Source organism: Microcaecilia unicolor, chromosome 8, assembly GCF_901765095.1.
Source record: "Microcaecilia unicolor chromosome 8, aMicUni1.1, whole genome shotgun sequence".
Classification (NCBI taxonomy): domain Eukaryota; kingdom Metazoa; phylum Chordata; class Amphibia; order Gymnophiona; family Siphonopidae; genus Microcaecilia; species Microcaecilia unicolor.
Window position 1 is genome coordinate 47,716,594 of NC_044038.1, and position 27,743 is coordinate 47,744,336.

The 27,743-nt window shown below is 44.1% G+C and overlaps 1 protein-coding gene across 1 annotated transcript in view; it reads left to right on the forward strand.

The window, feature by feature from the left end:
* The window catches only part of GSG1L (GSG1 like), a 244,806-nt gene that overhangs the window by 106,475 nt on the left and 110,588 nt on the right, over positions 1 to 27,743 (forward strand). The window contains exon 2 of the mRNA XM_030212299.1: positions 3,481 to 3,528. Within this exon, the coding sequence (XP_030068159.1) occupies positions 3,481 to 3,528 (48 nt within the window). The remainder of the gene's footprint in view (positions 1 to 3,480; positions 3,529 to 27,743) is intronic.

Here is a 27,743-nt window from a genome sequence, read left to right on the forward strand (position 1 = left end):
CTATGTTTATAGAGCCAGCTACTTAAGATAATGAAACAAGCCATGTTAAAAGCATACCATAAACTGCAAAATTACGTAACTATAAACAATAAATAATAGCTATAATAAAACAGAATCTATTGAAAGCACACTTTCAGCTGATGAATCTATCACATTCTCTGTGTAATTTCCAGTTTTACCCTTGTCTCCTTACTTTGTCCCATGTTTTCTTTAATTTTGTTACGATCCTCACCTGGCTCCAGGCCTGCGCGGCCGATTCGCTGACAAATCCCAGTCCAGTGGAGATAGTCGGCCATCTTGGATGTGGTATCTCCAGGATAGGTCGGCCATCTTGGGATGGGCATCTCAGGTTGTGGAAGCCATCTTGGAGTGGGCAGCTGCAGGAAGAAAGCCCATATTTGGGCTTAGGGCTTCTCTGCTGATAGGGGCAGCCATCTTGGATCAGCTGCACATGTTTGAGCCTGATTCCTACACTATTTAAAGCCCTGCCTCCAGTCCTTCATTGCTTCGGCTTCTGCTGCATAGAGGTCGTGGTTCTCGTCCTGGGTTCCTGGATGGCTACCTTGTTCCAGTGTTTTCCTGTGTATCAGACCTTGGATTGTTTCTTGACTTCGCGTTGTGTTGCTGCCTGCTCAGACCTCGGACTGTTTCCTGATTACTCACTGCACTGCTGACCCCTTTGTTCCTGGACTGTGTTTACTCCCACCTGTCGGGTCGGTGGCCGTGCAACCCCGCCGGTTCCAGAAGTCCTGGTGGCTGCCCGCACCTGAGGGCTCAACTCTCAGGGAACGGCGGTCGCTTCCCAGGTGAAGCTAGGGGTTGTCTAGCTGCCTGACCGAGTGCGGTGTCACTCCATCTTCACCGTGCTCAGTCGGGGCACAAGGGCTCACATTTACCAGGTCATAACAAATTTTGGATTGCAAGATGTATGAGGAGAGACTTGAGGATCTGAACATGTACATCCTGGAGGAAAGGAGAGACAGGGGTGAAATGATAGGCATTCAAATATTTGAAAGGTATTAATGTACAAACAAACTTTTTTCAGAGACAGGAAGATGGTAGAACTAGAGGATGTGAATTGAAGATGCAGGGGGGGCTGACTCAGGAATAATACCAAGAAGATAGATACCTGAAATGCCTCCCACAGGAAGTAGTGGAGATGAAAACGGTAATGGAATTAAAAAATGCATGGGATAAACACAAATCCTGTATAGAAGGCTTGGAACCAAACAAGCTTAGCAGTAATTGGCAACACCAGTAATAGGGAAGCAAGGCCAGTGTCGGGCAGACTTCTACAGTCTGTGCCCTGAAAATGGCAAGAACAAATCAAGATCAAGTATACATATGTAGTATCACATCATACCTTATACTATGAGTTTTTCTTGTTGGACAGATTGGATGGGCCATACAGGTCTTCATCTGCTGTCATCTACTATGCTACTATATAATGACAGAATACTGTAAGTTACATCCCTGCCACATGTAGCTCTATTGAAGTAGTATTAAACCCAGCTGTACGGCCTTTCAATATTTTATAATAGAATTCAAGCCACAACTTCACTTTATATTCCAGTCATGCAAAATTTTATTCTTTATCGCCAAACCTTTTTACTTGAATTTTTGTCTTCCACATTTATATTCTTAAATTCCCAATTCCATGCTTTAAAAATATCTTCTCATTTAGTTGAAAATACTTTGCTTGTCTTGTATACTCCAAATGATTTAAAGTGCAATAACCGGACACGTTCACCACCTGTAGCTCTACGGCTGGTGTAAGTGTAGGTGCCTAATTGTTAGAACAGGAGTTTTCAACCCAGTCCTAGGAACACACCCAGCCAGTTGGGGTTTTCACGATATTCCCATTGAATTCAATGGGAGACTCTGACTGGCTGGGTGCTCTCCCAAGGACTAGGTTGAAAACCTCTGTTAGGAGCACCGATGAAACAAAACTATTCAAGATTGTTAAAACACGTGCGAACTGTGAAATCTTGCAGGAAGACCTTAGGAAATCGGAAGACTGGGCATCCAAAAGGCAAATGAAATTTAATGTGGACAAATGCAAGATGATGCACATTGGAAAGAATGATCCAAATCACAGTTACCTGATGCTAGGGTGGTCCACCTTGGGGTCAGCACTCAAGAAAAAGATCTGGGTGTCGTAGATAATATGCAGAAATGTTCTGCTCAGTGTGCAGTGGTGGCGGCCAAAAAATCAAACAGGATGCTAGGAATTATTAGGAAAGGGATGGTGAATAAGACCGAAAATACTATATGCCTTTCTATTGCTCCATGGTGCGTCCGCACCTTGAGTATTGCGTTCAATTCTCGTCACCGTATCTCAAAAAAGATATAGCAGAATTAGAAAAGGTTCAAAGAAGAGCAACTAAAATGATAAAAGGGATGGAACTCCTCTCATATGAGGAAAGCCTAAAGAGGTTAGGGCTCTTCTTCTTGGAAAAGAGACAGATGAGGGGAGATATGATTGAGGTCTACAAAATCCTGAGTGGTGTAGAACGAGTAGAAGTAAATTGATTTTTTACTCGTTCCAAAAGTACAAAGACCAGGGGACACTCGAGGAAGTTACATGGAAATACTTTTAAAACAAATCGGAGGAAATATTTTTTTAACTCAATAGTTAAGCTCTGGAACTCTTTGCCAGAGGAGGTGGTGACAGCGGTTAGTGTATCTGGGTTTAAAAAAAGTTTGGACAAATTCCTGGAAGAAAAGACCATAGTCTGCTATTGAGACAGGCATGGGAAGCAACTGCTTGCCCTGGGAATTGTAGTATGGAGTGTTGCAACTATTTGGGTTTCTGCCAGGTACTTGTGACCTGGCTTGGCCACTGCTTGGAAAACAGGATAGTGGGCTAGATGGACCATTGGTCTGACCCAGTTTGGCTACTCTTATGTTATGTTCTTATCCCATGTTACAGCAGTAGTCTACCTAGGTTCCATTACAGAATAGGCTCCTTGGGGCATCTAAATGGAGACTCTCAGTTGTAGAATTGCTCCCAAATGTACAAAAGACTGGTAGATTTTTAAAGGACAAGATGGCCGTATCCGCAAGGTGATATTTGAAAGTGCTTATAAATTGACTACTTGAAAAACTAAAATGTTCTCAACGTGGTCCATGTTTCGCCAAAAGGCTTTACCAAGAAAACTCATTCAAAAAAAGTCAAGGATGGCAAGAAGTCTTGTGTAATAACATGCAACTCAGTCATTCAGACAGAACCTGCAGTCATGAACCATTGAGCTGCATCTGACTGAAAAATGTAAAGAACTATGGATTGAAGACTCTCTGGAATTTTTCAGTTTGGTGAACAAATTTCCTTGATGAAAGTCTTTTGGCGAATCTTCAGCTTTTTGCAGACTTATTTTTAAAAACTGTCCTGTTATGGTATAGTTATTTGCTCATGTGCAAGTATAGTTAGTGATGCTTCACTGCTGAAAAATAATTGGATATATATTTTTTTTTCTGAAGGTGAAAAATGTCGAAGTTTTATAGACCTTGCGCCAGCATCTGAAAAAGGTAAGATATATTTATATATCTTCAATGTTTTCTTTCAAACTTGTCATTTATTATACTTTACAGATATAGGGGCCCTTTTACTATGCCGCTCTGAAAAGTGGCCTGCGCCATTTTTAGCGCTTGGATTTCCCATGCACTGAGGCCACTTTTAGCATGGCTGTAAAATGGCCGCAATTTCCTTTTTTTTCCAAATTAGCACATGGCCATTAACGTGGGAGCCCTTACCACCACCTATTTACTTAGCAGTAAGAGCTTCCGCGCTAAACCTATGCTAATAGACAGTGAGCCTACTCTTTGCCCCCAAACACCCCCCCCCCCCCCATGCTAAAAAATATTTTATAGAATTCTCCCTAGGGAAGCTTAAGTGACTTAATGGTTAGAGCTGGAGAGTTGTCAAGTAACCCTGTTTGAGGAGTGAGATTTTACGGCACATTTGTACCAGTGGCTCTGGACTTCTCCACTCCCGTCTGAATTTTTAAAAGCAAACTTTATTTACATGAGACTGTCCCCACTAGAGACACTTAAACATGTACACATGCATGCACTCACCCTCCAGACCCATGTTCTTAAACAGATTCATACACTACCTCACTCTTCAGTCACACACATGCACATGTAGGTACTTTCTCGCTCTTCAGTCATACAAACATGCCCATGCATGCACTGTCATTCTTCAGACACACAGATATGCACAATCCCATTTATTTATTTATTTATTTGCTGCACTTGTATCCCACATTTTCCCACCTATTTGCAGGCTCATTGTGGCTTACAAAATGTTATAGCAACATGTACACATTATAGGATAAGAATTTCAGAATATAGATACAGATGGGTACATAGAATATCATAGCAATCATATTAACGGAATAATAATTTTACAATTATTACAAATAAGAGTGCATAAGTAAATCATATTGGATTGGAAATGGATTGAAAGATCAACATAACATAACATAATGATATCAGGACAAGATATAATATTCAGTCGTGAGGATGTAATTAGGACGAACAGATAGGAGGGTTCCTTAATAGTTGTGATTGGAATAATTCGTTGTGATTGGAATAATCATCAGACGTACACACACATTCGTACTCTCGTTCTTCAGATATACACATGCATGCACTCTCTTTCCAGACACACAGTCTCTCTCTTCCCTAGTGCCTGCTTTACTGCTCATCTTATTTAGTCAGTGCCAACCCCCACCAAGTCTGCTGACTTACCCCATTGCTCTCAAATTCCTACTCCTTCTCCAGGACATGCACTGGTTTTACTCACTTTCTCAAAGGCCGGATACAGAGCTCAGTCTTCATTACAAATCTTGCAATTCAGATCCTCATCCCTGTGACTAAAGCAGTTTTACGATTTGCTGGGCATAAAGCATATGAGGACAGACTTATAGACCTCAATATGTATACGTTGGAGGAAAAACAAGAGAAGAGATATGATAGAGGTATTTAATTATCTCTATCGCAAAAATGCACAGGAGGTCAGGGCTGCAGGGAGGGGCAACATTTCCCAGGCCCCGTCTGCAAGGGGGGGGCCAGCCTCGGCACCGGCAAGCGTCTTCTTGCTTCCTACATCCGAGTCTGTCCTCCCCTGCTTCTGCGTGCCGCACAGGACCCAGATAATTGCATTAGCGCAATATCATATTAATGCGATCATTTGGGTCCTGACTCCTGACATGGATAGGAGCAGGAGAGGACAGACCATGGGAGCAGGCACGCAGGAAGCAGCTTGTCTGTGCCGGGCCCCCCTTGGAGGCAAAAACAGAAAGGTAAGGGGGTGGGCGGGTGGGAGTGGTAGTGCGAGTAGGGGGGTCCAGCAGTCCGGTTGTGTCCCAGGCTTGGCTGTGTCTCTTGGCGACCCTGCAGGAGGTGTCTCTTTCAACTGAAAAACTCTGGAATGAGAGGGCATAAGAAGTAGTTAGCAGGGATAGACCCAGGAGTTATGTAAGAAAATACTTCTTTCCGGAAAAGGTGGTGGATGTGTGGAACAACCTCCTGGTTGAGGAGGTAGAGTCAAGGACTATATCTGAATTCAAGAAAGCATAGGACAAGCATGTGGGATATCTTAGGGAGAGAACGAGATACTGGATGATATGGGTAGGCCTTTATCTGTCATTATTTTCTATGGTTCTATGATCTCTGCAATGGAAGGGAGAAGTTTTGGAGAACAGCTGTAGAGAGCTAAACTGTGAAAAAATCCAAACACTTTAGCCCTCATTGTGGCTTTGAAGCAATTAATTTAGGGGCCTTTTACTAGCCATGTTAGGTGCTAACAGATGCCTAATGCAGCTTAATATGGAGTACCAAGGAACGCACTCAGGCATTTTACAGTAACTGATAAATTAGTGTGCACTAATCTGCACTCTAAAAAAAATTGGAGGGGAGGGAGTGTTTTGGGGGGGCAGAGAGTTGGATGTTCCTGTACTAAACAGTTAATGCATTCACATTAGCACATGCAAACTGGTTAGCGCAGGAGTACCTCATGGGCCCTTACTGCCTACAAAATGGTTTAGCAGTAAGTGTTCACACAGTCATTTTCTTTCATAGCTGTGCACTAATGATAATGTTACCACATCAATACAAAAAAGAGAAAATCTGCCATTGTACCACTGCAGTAAAAATGGCCTTAGCATGCAGAAAAAGCCATGCAAGGTCGCGCTAAGCCCATTTTCCCCCGCAGCTTAGTAAAAAGAACTCCTTAGAAATCTGCAGAATCCTGAAAAAAATCCAGACAGTTGGCAATCCTAGGGTCTGATGCTCAAAAGTCAAAATACCCCGTGTGTCTATATCCGTGGTTGAATTTACCAATTTTGAAACAGCGATTGATACTCAAAGGAAATCAGATGCAAATGGAATGCACAGAAATTCTGCAAGCAGCTCGGTAGGCAAACCACCTAGCACATGCATAGAACAGTCTCACAGTAAGTGTCGGTGTTATACGCATGCCCATGGAAAAAAGGCAACAACCACATCATAGGGTCCCACAACAGTAGCAGTGCTGTTATTTGTGGGACACATACACCCATACATATATAGTCCACCCACACAGCACATTTCACACACACATGCAGATTCTATTAAGAAATGTTCCATGACAAGTTTTTCACACTAGTGTTACGTTCAGAACATACACATATAATATACGCACATGGCACATGTAGCATACACATGCAAATACTATTAAAAAATGTAAGCAGACTGCTCCACCAAGAAGTTGTCCTCATGCAAAGGCAGCTCCAGACCTGCCAGAACATTTTAACATAGTAACATAGTAAATGACGGCAGAAAAAGACCTGCATGGTCCATCCAGTCTGCCCAACAAGACAAACTCATATGTGATACTTTTGTACCTGTGCTCTTCATTTTAAACGTTAAAAGTAGGCGCTCCTTTCTGTGCTTTGCACAGAAATGTCTGTGCATTGCACAGAATGCTCATTTTAATACTAATGAACTCACTGTAATACATTTGCATAGGATTATCAGTAGCTGCTACCGCGAGTGGTAAAAGTGACGCAGAACCCCTTTGTGCATTAGACGCTGAATAACGTGTGTGCTAGACTGGCTACAACCAGTCTGTTGAGCATCGAGGTTCTAGTCTCCTGAGCACGTCTGAGAAGGCTGTCCTAAAGTTTTGGTTCCTAGGCTCATGCCTAGTTTGCCTATGCCTTGTTCTGGCTCTGATTTTATAAAATACAGGCATGCACATAAGTACTCAAGCAAAATGTTTTTTGGTCCAGGTGTGAATTTGTGCATGAGAATTTGTGCTGTACTGGGTTCTGGGAACCTCCAAACGCAACTTGAGTAGTAGCATAAAAGCCTATAGTAAAAACAAGTTACGTTTGGAGGTTGGCTCTCACATTGTCACTTTCATATTGAAAGGTTATTCATTGGTGTTCAGTTCATCACTCCAACAGTGTATGATTTGACCAGCTGCCCATCTAATTAGACCCCTGATGCAGGCAGTTTTTTCTGCCGAAACACGGCCGTGTCGGGTTATCAATATCACTGCTGGTAGAAATAAAGAATACTGGTTCAGTGGAAGGTTTCCATCTCCTCACAGTGTTTGGTGTTCTTGAATAGCTTATTATAAAATGGTATTCATTTCTAAATGATGTTATTGTCGTTGATTAAACTATTATTCTGTACAGGTGTAGATAATGTTTATTAAGGATAACAAATGAATAACAGATGATACAATTCTTATACCTTTATGTAAAGCCAAATTAATTACATCAGTGTTATTTTGCAAGGAATAAACAGCTGGCAGGTTGAATATGACAAAATGAGGCATTCCATCTGCCCTGAAGCTATGCCAATGAAATTATCCCTAACTAAACAAGGGGTCCTTTTACAAATGTGCGCTAAAAAATGGCTTGCGGTAGTGTAGGTGTGGGTTTTCAGCAGGGACTAATCCACTTTTTAGCGCTCCTGTAAAAAGCCCTCTTTTTTGCCGAAAATGGACGTGTGGCAAAATGAAAATTGCTGTGTGTCCATTTTCAGTCTGAGACCTTACCGCCAGCCATTGACCTAGCGGTAAAGACTCACGCGGTAACTGGGCAGTAATGACCAAATGTCACTTGGTGTGCGTCCGTTACGTGCGCCCGAAAATAACAAATATTTTTCAGACGCACGTATCGGATGCGTGCCAAAAATGAAATTACCACAAGAGCCACGCGGTAGTCAGGTGGTAACTCCATTTTGGCGTTGTGTGCGCCTAGACACTTATGCGGCTTAGTAAAAGGGTCCCCATGTTTGGTAATAATGAAAAATTGGTAATATTAGCAATGAATAAATATTAATACAGTGAGGGGTCCTTTTACTGAGCCACTGGAGTTAGCTGACCACTGGAGTTAGCTGGGCTGCCTCCTGCAGTCTGAATATCGGCCTCAGAAATGCTAGTAGGTGCATAACTGCCTGACACCCCCCCCCCCCCCCCAGACCCACCCATATTCCTCCAAGGTGAAGGCCTCCTTGGAGTTGCACACACAACTTATAAAATACTGACTTAAGGGCAGGGGCATAGCTACGTGGGGCCACGGGGGCCTGGGCCCCCAGATTTGGTCCTGGCCCCAGCCAACCCTTTGGACTCTCCCCTTTCCGCCACCGCTAACCCTCCCCCGCCACCGTCATCGGGTACCTGTGCTGGCAGGACATCAGGATGACTCAAGAAGAAACAGAATCCTAGGCTTCCATATCAGCTGCAGCAATGAGCCGGCCCGGAGACCAGCTGAGGAGGACTTCAGCTGGCGGGGGGTTGGGGACCCCTGCCAGCACAGGTACCTGACGGCGGCGGGGGACTCGGGGGAGGGTTGGCGGCGGGGGGAAGGGGGGTCGAAAGGGGAGGGGTGCCGGGGGTCAAAGATGGCGGGGGATCCGTGCCGGAGGGATCCATTGCACCGGGGGGCTAAAATGTGTCCCCTCACCTTGGGCTCTGCCCCCCCCCTCCTGCTGAAGTCTGACTATGCCCCTGCTTAAGGGCAGTTATGTGTGTAACCGCCAATTAGTGTGAATTAACACCAGTGACAGCCAATTAACATCTAATTAATCTATTAAGTTACATGTGGACAACTAACCTTATTCTACAAGTTGTACATGCAAATTTGGGTGCACAACTTTCTAGAATTAGAGGGGTTATGTGTAGCTTATTTGCATGCTGTTTTTTTACTACATTGGGTGCAAATATTTTTTTTACGCATGCATTAGAAACCCTGTGCTGACCTTTAGTGCAGAGCTCTGACACACAACTTTCTGCCCTGGCCTCATGGAAGGAAGTGATGCTGGCAGTTCAGTAACAAATACGCTCCAATGAGAGCCAGCAGTGAATTAGCGCTGTAACATGTCAATAAGTACCGTGCTGGAGGTGGTGCCCTCTTTCAAGTGAGACAAACTAACGTCCAAAGAGGTGGTAACAGGACCTTGAAGATCCTACAGCATCTTTCAAAAAATCAGAAAGGACATTTGTGATGCCAGGGCTAACTTCCAGCAGTGACTTACAGCTTGCTATGCCAAATGTCTCTTTTTAAAAAGAACCTAAGTGGATTCTGAACAAAGCTACCCCAATGCCTGGCATGTGGGTCTGATTTACTAAAATTGGAATATTCTTTAAATAAAAGCCCTTGGCAAATGTTTGATTAATAACAGTAATTGCCTTTCATTTTTTTTTTTCCTTTTGCTTTCATAATTGGGGAATTTTGATTTCCAAAATTGCATGGGTAGTTCCGCATTTAGATAGGAGTGAAAAATTCTTAGCAAAATTAAAATTGTAATAGAGCATTTGGGTCATATGCCATGAGCAAAACGATTAATGAATGGAATTTTTTTATGGTCCCTATTGCAGTACAATAATAATAAACACTGTTGGGGGGGGGGGGGGGAGGTGGCTAATGCTTCTGCCATGGCAATGAGCTAGTCTTTGTGAACATAATTAATGATTATAGGCAGCCAAGCTGGATAGTCACACAAATTCTTCTCCTGTCTCTCCTGTGTGATGCTCTTTAATTGGTTTACATTTTTATCATATTTTTCCTACCTGGATTCGTGCTCTAACTGTATTATCAGTGACTCTCCAAAGACTGTGTAAGATCCTGTCGTACAAGCTCGCAGTTTTTGTGCGGAATAGTTAATTTAACAAAATTATTATCCCATGTTTTGTTCCTTTACTGAAAAAATGTTCTTTTGTGGCTAATCTCTCTAACATATAATACTATTTTTTTCAAAGTATGTACATGTAGGAGGAGGTGGAGGAGGAGAAATGAGTTATTTGTCAGTGAAGAGAATACTGAGAGCATTCATGGAGTTTGGATGTGCATTCATTTCAGTACCATTGATTTTACATGCATGAGTATGACTTTATGGGGATGATTTAGGGCCGCGTAAGCGTCTATGCATGCCCAACGCGTGCCAAAATGAACTTACCGCTCGACTACCGCGTGTCTCTTGCAGTAATTTCATTTTTGGCATGCGTCTGAAAAATTTACTAGTAGTGTTTACAAAGGGGAGAAGTTATCAACATAGATTACCTTTAAGACATGTTATTTTACTGTTAACACCAGTTATTAGTAACTATCCTTATTTTCGAAGGAGAAAGGCGGCCATCTTCCGACACAAATTGGGAGATGGCCAGCCTTCTCCTAATGCCGGCCAAATCGGTATAATCGAAAGCCGATTTTGGCCGGCTTCAACTGCCTTCTGTCGCAGGGCCGGCCAAAGTTCAAAGGGGGGTGTTGGCAGTGTACTGAAGGCGGGACGAAGGCATGGTTAAGAGATGGCCAGCCTTGGCCAATAATAGAAAAAAGAAGGCCGGTCCTGACGAGCATTTGACCGACTTTACTTGGTCCCTTTTTGTTCACGACCAAACCTTGAAAAGGTGCCCGAACTGACCAGATGACCACCGGAGGGAATCGGGGATCACCTCCCCTTACTCCCCCAGTGGTCACCAACCCCCTCCCACCCAAAAAAAAAAAATTAAAACACATTTTTTCCAGCCTCTATGCCAGCCTCTAATGTCATACCCAGCTCCATTACAGCACTATGCAGGTCCCTGGAGCAGTTTTTAGTGGGTACTGCAGTGTACTTCAGGCAGGCGGACCTAGGCCCATCCCCCCCACCTGTTACACTTGTGGTGGTAAATGGGAGCCCTCCAAAACCCACCTGAAACCCACTGTACCCACATGTAGGTGCCCCCCGTTACCCTTTAAGGGCTATGGTAGTGTTGTACAGTTGTGGGTAATGGGTTATGGGGGGGTTGGGGGGCTCAGCACCCAAGGTAAGGGAGCTATGCACCTTGGATCAATTTGTGAAGTCCACTGCAGTGCCCCCTAGGGTGCCCGGTTGGTGTCCTGGCATGTGAGGGGGACCAGTGCACTACAAATGCTGGCTCCTCCCACAACCAAATGGCTTGGATTTGGCCGGGTTTGAGATGGCCGCCATTAGTTTCCATTATTGGCGAAAACCAATGGCAGCCATCTCTAACGCCGGCGATCTCTAAGGGTGGCCCAAATGTTGAGATTTGGCTGGCCCCGACCGTATTATCTAAACGAAAGATGGCCGGACATCTTGTTTCGATAATACAGTCGGGAACGCCTCTTGATGGGGCCGTCATTAGAGATGGTCGCCCTTATAGATGGCCGCCCCCGTTCGATTATGCCCCTCCACAGGGCCCTTTTACTAAAGTTTAGTGCATGCTAACAGGATTAGCACATGCTAAATGCTAAGAAGCCCATAGGTATAAAATAGGCTTCGTATTCTGTTAGTGCATGCTAAGCTTTAGTAAAAAGGGCCTCTAGGTCTCATTGCATAAAATGGGATCTGTACATGAATCAGTAGTAAAATAACACATTGATAACTATTCCTGTAATGTGGTAGCAAACTTTAGTAAATCTAGCCCTTACTTAATGCTAAAAAATGCAGGGTCATGCACTTGGGCTCAGAAGCGTAGCCAAACACCCAATTTTGGGTGGGCCTGGGTCCAAGCTGGGTGGGCAGAAGAACCCTACCCCCGCCCCACAGATATTTTGGTCTCTCCTTCTCCCACTCGCCCGCATACCATACAGTCTCTCAAACTCCCCCCCCCCCCCCTTACCTTTTATATAGCAGATTTTCTCCCTCAAGTTGCACAAGCTAATACACACTGCTCACGCCGGCACCATAGCTTTCCCTCTAATGCAACTTCCTGTTTCCGCATAGGAAGGAGTACATCAGAGGGAAGGCTGTGGGGCCGGCGTGAGTAGTGTGTATCAGTTGCTGCTCACTACCGTAGAAGAGCTGTTATTTAAAAGGTATGCGGGAGAGGGAGTTATTGGGAGTTTGTGGTTGGCAGGTCTTGGGGATTCCCGCCAGCCACATCATAGATATAATGCTACTAGGTAGGCCTGGGCCCACCCATGACTATGCCACTGCTTGGGCTGCTAAAATCCAAGGAAACAATATGGTATAGGAGTGAAGTACCTCTGTGTACGAAAGAAGAGTGGGACTTGGGGGCAATCGTATCTGATAATTTTAAGGTGACCAAACAGAAAAGGCAACAGTCAATGCCAGAAGGATGCTCAGCTGTATAGAGAAAGGAATGGCCAGCAGGAAAAAAAGAAGTGATAGTGCCTTTCTATAAGTCTCTAGTGAGCCCCATCTAGAATACTGTGTACAATTCTGGAGACTGCACCTCCAAAAAGATATAAACAAGATGGAGTCAGTCCAGGTGATGAAGGTGGTCTCTGTCATAAAGCATATGGGGACAGTCTTATAGACCTCAATATTTATGCTCTGGAAGAAAGGCGGGAGAGAGGGGATATGATTGAGATATTTAAATATCTCTGTGGTATTAATGTACAGGAGATGAACCTTTTTCAAATGAAGGAAGATTCTGGAATGGGAAGGCATAAAATGAAGTTAAGAGATTAAAGAAATATTTTTTTACAGAAAGGGTGGTGGATACGTGGAGCAGCCTCCCGAAGGAGGTGGTGGAGACAAGAACTGTGTCTGAATTGAAGAAAGTGTGGGACAGGCATTTGGGATCTCTTAGAGAGAGGAGGAGATCATAGATGCTGAAGATGGACAGACTGGATGGGCCATTTGTTCCTTTTCTGCCGACATGTTTCTAGTTCAGCTTTGATAGTCAGTCATTAACATGCACATATAAACTTTTGGTAAAATCCCCCCCCTGCCAAATAGCGCACATATATTTGTGGGCACGGCCAATTTATGTGTGCTACTAAATTAAGTAACAAGCCAATTAGTCCTGATAATTGGCAAATAATGACCTATTAGCAACACTAATTGGGCATAATTAGAATTTACATGTACTTCTTTTTTAGCATACTCTAAAAAGCAGTGCACTTAAATTGCCACATGTGCAGCCAAAACGGGGGTGTGGTCATGAGAGGAGTGTGGGTGTGTCAGGGCCATTAATCACATCTACGTTCATGGTTATAGAATTCTGGAGAGTGCCTAGATTTAGGCGCAGGCATTTACACCAGCTTTTCACTGGCGTAAATGGCTGCACCTAAATTTAGGCGCATCTTACCCGGCCTATGTGCTATTCTATAAACCATGTCTAAATGTGAATCGGATGCACCTAGATTTTAGTTGCCATATTAATCTGGCCCAATATGACCCATCTCTTCAAGAAAGCTTACCCTAATGACCCAACTTAACTTTTTAAGCCCACCCACATGATTCCTGCCCTGACGATTATTATACCTTTGACCATGTTTTACAATCTCCTTATGCTCATTCCTCAATCTCTTCCTCTCCATCCTTCCTACTCCTTAGCCCTCCCAATCTCTTCTCCTTTTGCTCATTCTATCTTTGTTTACCTCTCCATGCTCAATTTACATATCCTCAAAACCCCACTACTACTATGTTTACTACAACTTGTAACATTTTCCTTCAAGACTTTGTAATTCTATTTACTATGTAAGCCGCATTGAACCTGCTATGTGTGGGAAAGCGCGGGGTACAAATGTAATTAATAATAATAATAATGTCTACAGTACGTGGAGGGGCATAATTGAATGAAAACGTCTATCTCCATGGGCGTTTATCTCCGAGAACGGGTCCGTGAAGGGGCAGACTGAACCGTATTTTCGAAAAAAATAGACGTCCATGTTTTATTCGACAATTTGTGAGCTGAGCGTTTTTGTTTTTCAGTGATAATGGAAAATGAAAGCGCCCAGCTCAAAAACGAATAAATCCAAGGCATTTGTTCGTGGGAGGGGCCAGGATTCGTAGTGCACTGGTCCCCCTCACACATGCCAGGACACCAACCGGGCACCCTAGGGAGCACTTTTACAAAAACAAAAAAAAAGGTAAAAGAGCTGCCAGGTGCATAGCACCCTTCCCTTGTGTGTTGAGCCCCCCAAATCCCCCTCAAAACCCACTGCCCACTAGTCTACACCATTACTATAGCCTTAAGGGGTGAAGGGGGGCACCTACATGTGGGTACAGTGGGTTTGGGGGGGTTGGACGACTAAGCATTAAGCAGCACAATTGTAACAGGTAGGGGGGGGATGGGCCTGGGTCCACCTGCCTGAAGTCCACTGCACCCCCTAACAACTGCTCCAGGGACCTGCATACTGCTGCCAGGGAGGTGGGTATGACATTTGAGGGTAAAAATAAAAAGTTGTGAAACATCATTTTTTTGTGGTGGGAGGGGGTTAGTGACCACTGGGGGAGTCAGGGGAGGTCATCCCCGATTCCCTCTGGTGGTAATCTGGTCATTTAGGGCACTTTTTGGGGCCTTATTCGTGAAAAAACAGGGTCCAGGAAAAGTGCCCTAAATTCTAGCTACAAACGCATACTTTTTTTCCATTATCGGCGAAAGGCGCCCATCTCTCCTCGGCCGATAACCACGCCACAGTTCCATCTTCGCCACGCCTCCGACATGCCCCCGTCAACTTTGTACGCTTCCGCGATGGAGTGCAGTTGAAAACGTCCAAAATCGGCTTTCCATTATACCGATTTATTCGTTTTTGTGAGATAAACGTCTATCTCCCGATTTGGGTCGAAATCTAGGCGTTTTTCTCTTTCAATTATAAGGTGGATAGGCTACTAAACTAGTGCAAAATTAAATAAGTAAAGCTTCTTAAAAAAACACAGACGTGTCCTTGTAAGCTAAAGAACCAACTGGAAATAAAGCATAGTACACAATGCTGTATGATAATATGAATGCAAAAGATATGTTAAGTTCACCTCTTAAGGATCATATATCATTCCTCTTGCCAAATGTGCCTATTATGGGACTCCATTTACACAATGGTCTAAGGCAATACAATTTTATTTTGTATAATTTGTCTCCTAAAAATGTAACCCCGAAGTAATAATGCGAGACAAAAAGGTAGAACATTTCCATATGCTTGAACAGATCAGGCTAATAGGAGCAGTCAGGCAAATGAGAAGGAATATGAGGCGAGGGAAGGAGCTGGTGATTCAGAAGCAATGGGAGGCGCTCCAGTAGCGTATGCAGCAACAGATAATCAGATCATCAACTGGGGGAAGATAATGAGTCACAATGGAAAGTAGACAGCAGGTTGAGATGAAAGATCTTAAAGAACAGTAAACAGAACTAAGGCCAGAAAGGTAGGAGGAACGAGCGTCTGGAAAATTTTAACTTCAAAATGGTACTTATGATGAGCATTGGAAAAGAGAAAGTGCCAACAGAGTTCTCTAATCAATGGGGGGAAGGATGTTCAACTTTGTTTCAAAGTGTATATAAATAAAGTCTCTGGATACCCTTTACCCACAGACTTGATATCAGTTTTTAATGGAAATTGACATGGGGCAAGTGTATGTACAGATTTGCTTCTGCTGTATGTGTGAGCAGTTTTACTATGAAAACTTACACACATACTTTTGAAAGACCAACCCCCAGCACCAGGCACCATTCTTTTTTCAATATAGCAATGTTGCGGCAGAAGTGAGGGGAGATCCTTCTTACTCACCTATGAATTAATCATCCTTGGGGTGAATTGAAGCTTAGGAGGTGAAAAAGAGTGGCCAGCGGTGGGGGTCCTCTAAGCCTACTTATATATTTTAAAGGGGAAAAACTTAAGGAGATGTTCACCAGGCCTGGTTCAGCTCATGGGGAGGATTTGAGCTCACTGGCCCACAAGAAACAAGAGATTCCCCAAAGAGGGGATGCTCTGAAGCATGGTCAGTGGTCCTTTTAAGGCCTGCTACTGTAGTGCAAAACCCTGAACTTACGCTATAATAGAGTCACCACCCAGGAAAAGGATCTAGGTGTCCTTGTTAATGATATGTTGAAACCCTCTGCTCAGTGTACAGCAACGGCTAAGAAAGCAAATCAGATTTTAGGATTCATTAGGAAAGAAATGGAGAACAAAACTGAGAATATTATAATGCCTTTGTATCACTCCATGGTGCTACTGCACCTCAAATATTGTGTGCAATTTTGGTCACCATAATCTCAAAACAGTTATAGCAGAATTAGAAAAGGTATAGAGAAGGGTGACAAAAATAATAAAGAGGATGGGGTGACTTCCCTCTGAGGAAAGGCTAAGGCTAAAGAGACTAGGGCTCATCAGCTTGGAGATGAGATGGCTGAGGAGAGATATGATGAAGTTTATAAAATACTGAGTGGAGTGGAAATGGTAAATGTGAATCACTTGTTTACTCTTTCCAAAAATACAAGGACTAGGGGAGACAGAATGAAGCTACTAAGTAGTAAATTTAAAACAAATCAGAGAAAATATGTTTTCACTCAGTATGTAATTAAACTGTGGAATTTGTTGGCAGAGAATGTGATAAAAGCAGTTAGCTTAGCAGGGTTTTAAAAAGGGTTGGATCATTTCCTAAAAGAAGAGTCTATAAGCCATTGTTAAGATGGACTTGTTTTTTTCTAGGATAAACAGCATAAAATCTGTTTTACTCTATTGGTGTATTGCCAGGTACTTGTGACCTGAATTGGCCACTGTTGGAAACGATACCGGGCTTGATGAACCTTTGGTCTGACCCAGTATGGCAACGCTTATGTTCTTATGTTTTTATTTTCTAAAATTCTTAAGGTAATTGGATAAAGTTGTCCAGTTAACTTCCTCAGTCAGAGGCTTGTTGAACATGGACCCTCCAAGATAATAGAGAAATGAGGCATAAAAGGTTGTTCTGAATCTGCCATAACACCAAAATTGTGGACAAAGGAACGTGAAGAAAGTCAAGAAGGGAGAGAGAAAATACATGACTTCTAGAAAGCAACAATCAGAGGAGTTGACCTTTAAAAAAACACCTTGAAAAGCATAAAGAGAAGAATAGTTTGAAAAATGTCCCAACTTCTTAAATTTAAAGGCTATTCCATCTCAGAAAATATTTCTGTAGGTTATTTATGGTACTTTATAATGTCCTTGGCGCAAAAAGCAGAGCTTTGGTGAGGGAAATCTGAATTATTTCCAAAGGGCTTCTTCTAGTGTGTATTAGTATGAAATTAATTTTTTTTAAAACACCACATCATACTTCATCAGCCTACACAGTGCCCTAGTATATTTATGGAGGGGAGTTACCTTCATATCTAAGAGCCCATTCTCTTTCCCATGTTTATTTATTTTATTTATTTGTTGCATTTGTACCTCACATTTTTCCACCTATTTGCAGGCTCAATGTTATCATGTCTCTCAAGATTCAGAAATCAGAACTCAGGGACTCAACTCCAGTTTCTCACATTATTTGACAATCTTGTGGAATCTTTGCAAAACAATATTATAAAAGGTATTATAAATGTTTAATCATAGTCAGAAATGAAATGTTTAGGTGAACATCAGAATTTAATGATTCAAAGATTACGCATTGATTGAAATTAAACCAGAGTCAATGTATCTCATGAAGGGCAATGAATTTTAGGAGCCTGTTTACTAAAGTGTGGTAAAGTTTTGTACTTATCTTATATTAAGGACCAAATAGTCACAATCGCTGTCTTTACTGCACCATGCCTGTGGCCCAGCTGCATGGCTGCCCCGAAATTGACGCCGGCAGTCGCAGTCCTCATGGCAGCGGGGCCACACATTTCCGAGCTTCCCTAGCAAAGAAAGGGCCTTAGGCATGCACACACTCCAGGCGTGTCTTTTGGCATACCGAGCAGGATGCCGCCAGATGACGTCAGGTAGGGGAGGAAAATTTAAACCTTCTGCTCCAGCACTTCCCTGTCTTTGCAATTTCCCCCCTCCCTCTCTCTCTGGTATGTTGCTGGGCTGCGGTGGTGCCTGGATTTCAACAGGTTCCTGCTCCAGTTTGTTCCTGTCTCAGCCAAAGCCCATCTTGGGATAAGATTGTTCCTGCTCCAGGTTGTTCCTGTGTCAGCCGAAGCGCATCTTGGGATAAGGCAGTGCTTCAGCTGGTTCCACTCTCAGCCCAGTCCAAGTCCATCTTGGGATAAGGCTGCTTCAGCTGATTCCGCACTCAGCCCAGTCTAAGCCTGTCTTGGGAGAAGGCTGCTTCAGTGACTCAGTCTGCTCCAGCTTCGGCTCAGTCGAAACCTATCTTGGGATAAGATTGTTCCTTCTCCAGGCCTGTTCCTGTGTCAGCCGAAGCGCGTCTTGGGATAAGGCAGTGCTTTAGCTGGTTCCACTCTCAGCCCAGTCCAAGTCCATCTTGGGAGAAGGCTGCTTCAGTGGCTCAGTCTGCTCCAGCTTCGGCTCAGTCGAAACCTATCTTGGGATAAGATTGTTTTTTCTCCAGGCCTGTTCCTGTGTCAGCCGAAGCACGTCTTGGGATAAGGCTGCCCCAGTGCTTCAGTTGGTTCCAGTCTCAGCCTAGTCTAAGCCCACCTTTGGATAAGGCTGCTCCAGTGCTTCTGCTGGTTCCTGTCACAACTCTGCCAACGGCCCATTACGGGGTTGGCTGCTTTCGGAGCTCCTGCACTGTGCCCATCCATACATCGCTAGTTAGGAAATCTGGGTCTTCCACACTGGATACCCACTCCAGCACTCAAGGGCTCACCCACCTGTCGCCAGCAGTGACACAAATTCTATAAATGATGCTGATTGGCGCCAAAAAAACCAAAATAGCGCTTAGTGCCATTCTATAAACAGTGCTCAAAGGGGGTCTTTTACTAAAGCTTAACTCGTGTTATCTGCAGCAGGGCCCATCAGAATAAAATGGGCCCTGCTACAGATAACTCGAGCTAAGCTTTAGTAAAAGACCCCCAAAGTTAGGCACCGTTTAAAGAATAGGGCGTAGTGCCAGGATCCGCGACTACATTTAGACATGAGCATTTACAGCAACTGAACCCTAGTGTAAATGAAGCACAGATCCCCCCCTTTATTCCATAAAAGTGCGCATAAATTCCAGGAACGCCCCTGAGCCGCCCAAAACGCTTCCATAGCTGCTCCCCCTTTTTGAAGCCATGTGTAAAATTTACGTGTGGATCTGGGTACTTAAATATATGTGCGTAAATTTAAATTGATGCCAGTTATCGCCCTCCAGTAATTGATAGGGCCCAATTATCGGTGCTAATTGTCTCGTTATTTAATTAAATTTGCATGCACAAATTGGACGAGTGCCAAAACATCTGCATGTTCTTTATAGCGCCATTTATAGAATTTGGAGTAAATACAAAAATTAGCACATGGTCGGGGCAAAGGCTGAGCACTAACTATTACGGGCATGCCCAGCATATCCCCAGGCAGTTTCTACCATGCAACTCTGTAAAGGTCGCCAAAAGTTAGGCCATCAAGATGCAGTGCACTAAATGCTAATTCTGTAATGGCTCTGAGCACCCACACTCCATTGCCAGAGAATGTGGTAAAAGCAGTTAGCGGGGTTTAAAAAAGGTTTGAATTATTTCCTAAAAGAAAAGTCTGTAAGCCATTATTAAGATGGACTTGGGAAAATCCACTGCTTTTTTCTATGATAAGTAGTAAGTTTTTACTCTTTTTGGGATCTTGCCAGGTAGTTGTGACCTGGATTGGCCACTGTTGGAAACAGGATACTGGGCTTGATGGGTCTTCAGTCTGTCCCAGTATGGCAGTGCTTATGTTCTTATGTTATAGAATACTGTGGCATGGAGTGGCAGACTGGCCTAGTGGTTAGAGCACTGGTCTTGACATCCAGAGGTGGCCAGTTCAAGTCCCACTGCTGCTCCTTGTGATCTTGGACAAGTCACTGAACCCTCCATTGCCTCAGGTACAAAGTTAGATTGTGAGCCCTCCTGGGACAGAGAAATATCCAATGTACCTGAATGTAACTCACCTTGAGTTACTACTGAAAAAAGGTGTGAGCAAAATCTAAATTAATAAATAAACATAAGTTGGCATTTACATTTAGGCATGTCCACTTGTACCATGTCAACAGCAGGTGTAAATGCCCACACCTGAATTGGCATGCTGATGAAGATTTCAGGATCACTAGAATGAATATGCATGAGATATATTTGCTTGCAATGGGTTTTTACTATATGCAAATATATTTCATACATATTCATTGTGGCAATTTTGAAAACCCAACTGGTAGAGATTGAGAAATGGTGCATTCTCTTTCTCATTACCCTGTGTATGAGCTTTATTTCCTCTTTATGGAAGCATATGGTCACTCGAATGATTAAGGGGAAGCAGTGCTGAGCATGAGTAAGCTGTGACATCAACACAAATTTAGGGAAAGAAGCCAAAAACACCTGCTCGCAGTTTAGTTTCCTCAGGAGTGGGCAACTGAGAGGTCTGGAGCCTGTACATTGTTTTGTAGAAGAAAGAACCCACATTACCTTGACAGTGAGATTGTGAGGTTAACTAAACCCCCTGAAGCACAGTTAACTTTGCAGCCTTATGTGGGTCATGTTAAGCATCACAGATATTAATTATGGATAGTGCATTATGCATTAATAGCTAATGAGACCATTTTAAATTTGTTCGAATTAATTTGCATGAATATTGTATTACTAGCAGTAACACTAACACACATGCAAATAATGCACATTAACCCCCAGATCTGGTATAGGTTGCAAGAATTTAGATGCCCAAATTTGGGCACAGATCCCAGGTCCATGTGCAAGCTAGTTAGTTAATGAGCTGTTTAAAGTCGATAATTTGTCTTAATAAGGACTCATTAGGGTTTACCTGTGGATCTGTCCTGCACCCTATTCTATAATAAGCATGCCTAAATACTACAGTGCAGAACTCAAAAGGGGGCATGGGCATAGCCATGGGAGGGGCATGGGTGAGTCAGGGTCATTCCCAGAAATTAGGCATGAGTTTATAGAATTGGGTTATTTATGCGCCCAACTGGCATTAGATGTGCGCCAGCATTTACACCGGGTTTCAGCAGGTGTAAGTTCCACGCCCAAAGTTAGGCACGAGATCCACGCTAAGCTAGTATTCTGTAAAGGAAGCTGCACGCCGAACGTTCTTTGCAGAAGAATAGTTTAGCATGGATCTTCCTAGCGCCTATTTCTTCATCATTACGTCTCCTTGGATTTTTGGAAGAGTCCTGTTGATCACTCCACTTCCTCTTTTGACCTAACTTTGGGTACCATTTATAGACTTCCTTGCTAAGGAAGCCTTAAATTTGGGATAGAAAGACTCAAGTTGTAGTAGCATAAGGAGCCAATTCCATAAAAAGTGCTCCCCCCACCAAAAGAGGCGCTATTTCTTGCTGAGTCCAGATGGGCAGCGGAGACTGGTGGAATGGCTAGTTGAAAGCCAGAAGAAGAGCATAAGAAATAAGTAGTAGCAAAAGGAAATGGCAGTCGACAGTTTGTGCTTATCGTAGCTGACAATCTAAATATCCAGAGTACCTGAATGTAACTCACCTTGAGCAAAATCTAAATAAATAAATAAAATAAAATAAATAATAAAGACAGACAAACAAAACATATGGGATAGTAATTCTCCCTAGGTCACAAAGTCAGGATACTGCTCACTTATCACTAATGGTTAGTGCAGCGGGCTTTGATCCTGGCAATCTGGGTTCAATTCCCACTTCAGCTCCTGGTGACCTTGGGCAACTCACTTAACCCTCCATTGCCTCAGGTACAAAAACTTAGGGGTCCTTTTACTAAGGTGCAGTGAAAATGGCCTTCGGTAGTGTGGGCACGTGCAGAATCATTTTTCAGCACACCTGCAAAAAATGACTTTTAAAATTTTTTGACAAAAATGGAGGTGCGGCAAAATGAAAATTGCCGCATGTCCATTTTGGGTCTCAGACCTTACTGCCAGCCATTGACCTAGCATTAAAGTCTCATGCAGTAACCAGGCGGTAACGACCTACGTGCGTCAATTGCCACTTGGTGCATGTCCAATACGCGCGTTCAAAAATATTTCAGATGCGTGTATTGGACGCGCACCAAAAATGAAATTACCGTAATAGCCACGCGGTAGCCGGGCGGTAACTCCATTTTTGCGCACGTTGGGCACGCGTAGACGTTTATGCGGCTTAGTAGAAGGGCCCCTTAGATTGTGAGCCCTCTAGGGACAGTGAAAGTACCTGCATATAATGTGTACAATTCTGTGTACGTCTAGTAGCACTCTAGAAATGATTAGTAGTAGTATATCAGCAACTACATGTATAATTACCATTATAAAATAACTTGCACAAGCCCACAGTTACGTGCCTAACTTTAGGTGCAAGAATTTATGCTAGCTCAACAGTTGGAATAAATTCTTGCATGTAACTAATAGTATTCTATAATTTGTGTGCATAAGTGTTAGACACACCCCTGACCCGCCCAGGTCCACATCTCTTTGCAGTTGCACACTATGGGTTTTTGACTAAGGGCAATTATGCAAGTAACTTCAAATTAGTGCCTATTATTGGTTGTTAACACCAATTATCAACTAATTTAGCAATTAAATTACGTGGAGGGGCATCGAAAGGGACGCCCAAGTTTTGTTGAGGACGTCCTCGCAAAACATCCTGTATTATCGAAACAAGATGGACGTCCATCTTTCATTTTGATGATATGGTCGGGGATGCCCAAATCTTGAAATTTTGGTCATCCTTAGAGATGGTCGTCCCTAGACTTGGTCGCTTCTGATTTTCAGAGATAATGGAAACCAAGGATACCCATCTCAGAAATGACCAAATGAAAGCCCTTTGGTCATGGGAGGAGCCATCATTTGTAGTGCACTGGCCCCCTGGCACGCCAGGACACCAACCGGGCACCCTAGGGGGCACTGCAGTGGACTTCATAAAATACTCCCAGGAACATAGCTCCCTTACCTTGTCTGCTGAGCCCCCCAAACCCCCCCTAAAACCCACTACCCACAACTGTACACCACTTTCATATCCTTATGGGTGAAGGGGGGCACCTAGATGTGGGTACAGTGGGTTTGTGGTGGGTTTTGGAGGGCTCGCTGTTTCCTCCACAAAAATAACAGGTAGGGAGGGGGATGGGCCTGGGTCCGCCTGCCTGAAGTGCACTGCACCAACATCTGAGGCTGGAAAAAAATATTTTTAAAGATATTTTTTTGAGGGTGGGAGGGTATTAGTGAGCACTGGGGGAGTAATGGGAGGTCATCCCCGATTCTCTCCAGTGGTCATCTGGTCATTTTGGGCACCTTTTTGTGCCTTGGTCGTAAGAAAAACACGACCAGGTAAAGTCGTCTAAGCGCTCGTCAGGGATGCCCTTTTTTTTCCATTATGGGTCGAGGTCGTCCATGTGTTAGGCACGCCCAAGTCCCGCCTTCGCTATGCCTCCGATATGCCCCCTTGAACTTTGGCCATCCCTGCGACGGAAAGCAGCTGGGGACGTCCAAAATCAGCTTTCGATTATACCGATTTGGACAACCCTGTGAGAAAGACGCCCCCGATTTGTGTTGAAAGATGGGCATCCTTCTCTTTCGAAAATGAGCCTGATAGCAACATAGTAAGTGATGGCAGAAAAAGACCTGTACGGTCCATCCAGTCTGTCCAACATGATAAACTCATATGTGCTACTTTATATGTACACCTGACCTTGATTTATCCTTGCCATTTTTGGGGCATAGACCGTAGAAGTCTGCCCAGTACTTGCCCCACCTCCCAACCACCGGTGCTGCCACCCAATCTCTGCTAAGCTTCTGAGGATCCATTTCTTCTGAACAGGATTCCTTTTTGTTTATCCCATGCTTTTTTGAACTCCGTTACCGTTTTCATCTCCACCACCTCCCTCGGGAGGGCATTCCAAGTATCCACCACTCTCTCCGTGAAAAAATACTTCCTGACATTTTTCTTGAGTCTGCCCCCCTTCAACCTCATTTCATGTCCTCTAGTTCTACCACCTTCCCATCTCCAGAAAAGGTTCGTTTGCGGATTAATACCTTTCAAATATTTGAACGTCTGTATCATATCACCCCTGTTTCTTCTTTCCTCCAGGGTATACATGTTCAGATCAGCAAGTATCTCCTCATACGTCTTGTAAAGCAAATCCCATACCATTTTTGTAGCTTTTCTTTGCACCGCTTCAATTCTTTTTACATCCTTAGGAAGATATGGCCTCCAAAACTGAACACAATACTCCAGGTGGGGCCTCACCAACGATTTGTACAGGGGCATAACTGGCACTATTCTATAACTTGTGCGCTATCCCCCAGATTCTATATAGCGCAGATGTTTCTTTTATTGTTTGATATGGATGCAGCTGGCTGCAGCTATGAGTGGCACTCAGGTCCTGCAGGCTATCTTAGCTGCCATGTTTACCCTTTCAAAACATCAATTTTTTACTCAAAAAGTTATTACTAGGCAGTGCATGCCTGTCTAGTAACAACTCACAGAGGGCCTTCTGCCAACTTGAAATGCAACTTTCAGGGAGCCTACTGACAAACTTTGTTTGATGTTTTACATAAGTATATAAGTATCGCCATACTGGGACAGACCGAAGGTCCATCAAGCTTAGCAACCTCTTTCCATCAGTGGCCAATCCAGGTCACATGTACCTGGCAAGATCTCAAAAAAGTACAGTATATTTTATGCTGCTTAGCCTAGAAATAAGCAGTGGATTTTCCCCAAGTCCATTTTGAAAATGGTCTATGGACTTTTCCTTTAGGAAGCCAGCCAAACCTTTTTTAAATCCCACTAAGCTAACTGCTTTTACTATAATTCTCTGGCAACATTCTTCTACAAATATTTGTTGCTTCTGTTCTCCTTCCTTTTACAGATTAACTCTTTGATGGTAGAATGACAACTTTCCAGTTCTTCTACGACACTCCAGACGGAGGCACAATGTTTGTTCTGGTCTCTTGTATATAGAAATGATTCACACAAACCTTTTAGAAATTTAAAAACAAAATTTGCATCCCAAAAGGCCTGCTTACTCAGAATTTGCCCTTCTTCAATGCCCTTCTGGTAAACAGCTGATGGCAGTGATGTACTGAAGAAGGCTTCTGTCAAATTATTTTCTTCTAACTGTGTTTCGCTGAGCGATGCGGTGCAAGTGAGAGTCGGTTGATAAGAAATTGGAAGCTCAGTGATTGGTGATCTCCACAACTGCAAATGGAATTCTTCATCAAAATCAGTTTTATCAATCTGTTCAGATCATTTAGAGAAGGATATAAACACTTCAAGGTCTGTTATTCGTGCAGAGGCTCATGCAAAGAAAGCACTGACATAAAGTGAGAGAGAATCCAGGGTAGATTTACCAACGTGTGTTACTGCGTTAGAGATAATGCAGTTAATGCACGGGGGGGTCCTTTTACTAAGGCGTGTAGGCGCCTAAGAGCATCCAACGTAAGTCAATTTGGAACTACCACCCGGCTACTGCGTGCCCCAGGCATTAATTCCATTTTTAATGCACGTAGAAAACACATGGTAGACATTTTCTACCACATGGTGCTAACCGGGTGGTAAGTGCCAGTGTACACATGCTGATGATTACTGCCCGGTTAGCATGTGAGACCTTACCGCCAACTCAATGGGTGGCGGTAAGGTGTCACGCCGAAAATGGCCGCACGCTGGTTTTCATTTTGCTGCTCATCCATTTTCAGCCAAGGCCTTTTTTTCCAGGTGTGCTGCAAAATGGACCTGCGCACATCCAAAACACGCGCCTACAACAGTGCAGGCCATTTTTCAGCGCACCTTAGTAAAACGGCCCCTTAAAGAGGTCCCAATGCATACAATGTAACCTACAGTAAATGCCACACATTACTGCATGTTCGTATGCCATAATGCAGTATTGTCTTTTAGTCCATCTAGTCCTTATGAGGCACTGCTTCTATTTTCAGGCATCGTCAGTGAGGTGGGAGGAACGGCTCTTGAGCACACGGCTGCTTGTCCTGCCTTTGATTGATTTCTTCTACTTAGGAGAACCAGTGGGCTTAAAAATGCTTCTTCCCACCAGGGGCGTAGCCAGACTTCGGTGGGAGGGGGCCCAGAGGTGAGGGGGCACAATTTAGCCCCCCCAGCGCTGCCGCCACCCCCCTCCGCCGCCACCACCACCACCAACAACAATTTTGACCCCCCGCCGCCAACCCTCTCGACCCCCCCTCTCACCACCAACCCACCGCCACCTACCTTTGCTGGCGGGGGACCCTAACCCCCACCAGCCGAGGTTCTCGTCTTCCGGCGCAAGGCTTTGTTCTGTTTCTGTGAGTCTGACATCCTGCACGTACAACGTGCAGGACGTCAGACTCACAGAAACAGAACGAAGCCTTGCAGATCAGCCAGCGGCCGCGTTGTAACGAAGCCTTGCAGATCAGCCAGCGGCCGCGTTGCTGGCTGATCTGCAAGGCTTCATTCTGTTTCTGTGAGTCTGACGTCCTGCACGTTGTCCTGCAAGTTGTACGTCAGCATCACAGAAACAGAACAAAGCCTTGCGCCGGAAGAAGAGGACCTTGGTTGGCGGCAGGAGGGGGGGTCGAGAGGGTCATCAGCAGGGGGGTCCAGGGCCAAATCTACGGGGGCCCAGGCCTCCATGGCCCCCACGTAGCTACGCCACTGCTTCCCACCAGTGCCACTGTCCGTGTATCACCAGACCACCAGTGCCGTCAGTTAAGTAAGAGAGGCGAGCGAGATAGGGAGGAAACAGAGGAGCAGCAACAGCAGGAGAGAGAGGAGGAAATGGAAGCAAGACAAAGGACAAGAGCAGAAGAGTGGAAAAATGCAGGGCTGGATTCAGCTTAGGTAACACAAGCGCTCCACGCAGAACGCACTTTACAGAATACTAGCTTAACACAGATTTCACGCCTAACTTTAGGCATCAGCATTTTCACCTGCCAAAACCTGGTGTTAAATGCTGGTACCCAATTTATGGCAGTTGGACACACAATTTATAGTATTCTATAAAATTGTGCCTAACCTATGGGAATGGCTCCTGATCCTCCTATGGTCACACACCTTTGGAGTTGTGCACCGTGAAATTTAAGTGCAGATTTATATAGAATAATTCCTAGGACAGGTGTGCATGTAACTCCAAATAGTAACCAATTAATATCAATTATTGATTGTTGATGCCTCATTCATTAATTTGCCTGCAGATCTGTGATCAGTGCTTAAATTTGCATGCCCAACTTTGGCTGACCTGGGGATAAATGCTAAACAGAAGCCTGACTTTATTTGCTTTAAGACTGTGCTCCATTATCTCTGGGGGAGAATTATCCCCATCCATACCATGCTGTGGTCCAGCCTATGGGTGCTGACGTCTTAAATTCGGTGCTGAGAACAAATTTGCAGATGGCAAATTTTGAGGTGGGCAAACACATGAGCGGGCATGATGCATTTCCTTTCTGCTTACTGCCCACCCTTTCTACCCACCCCCTGCCCCCTCCCTGCATCCCTTAAAAATTAAATACTTTATCTGGTAG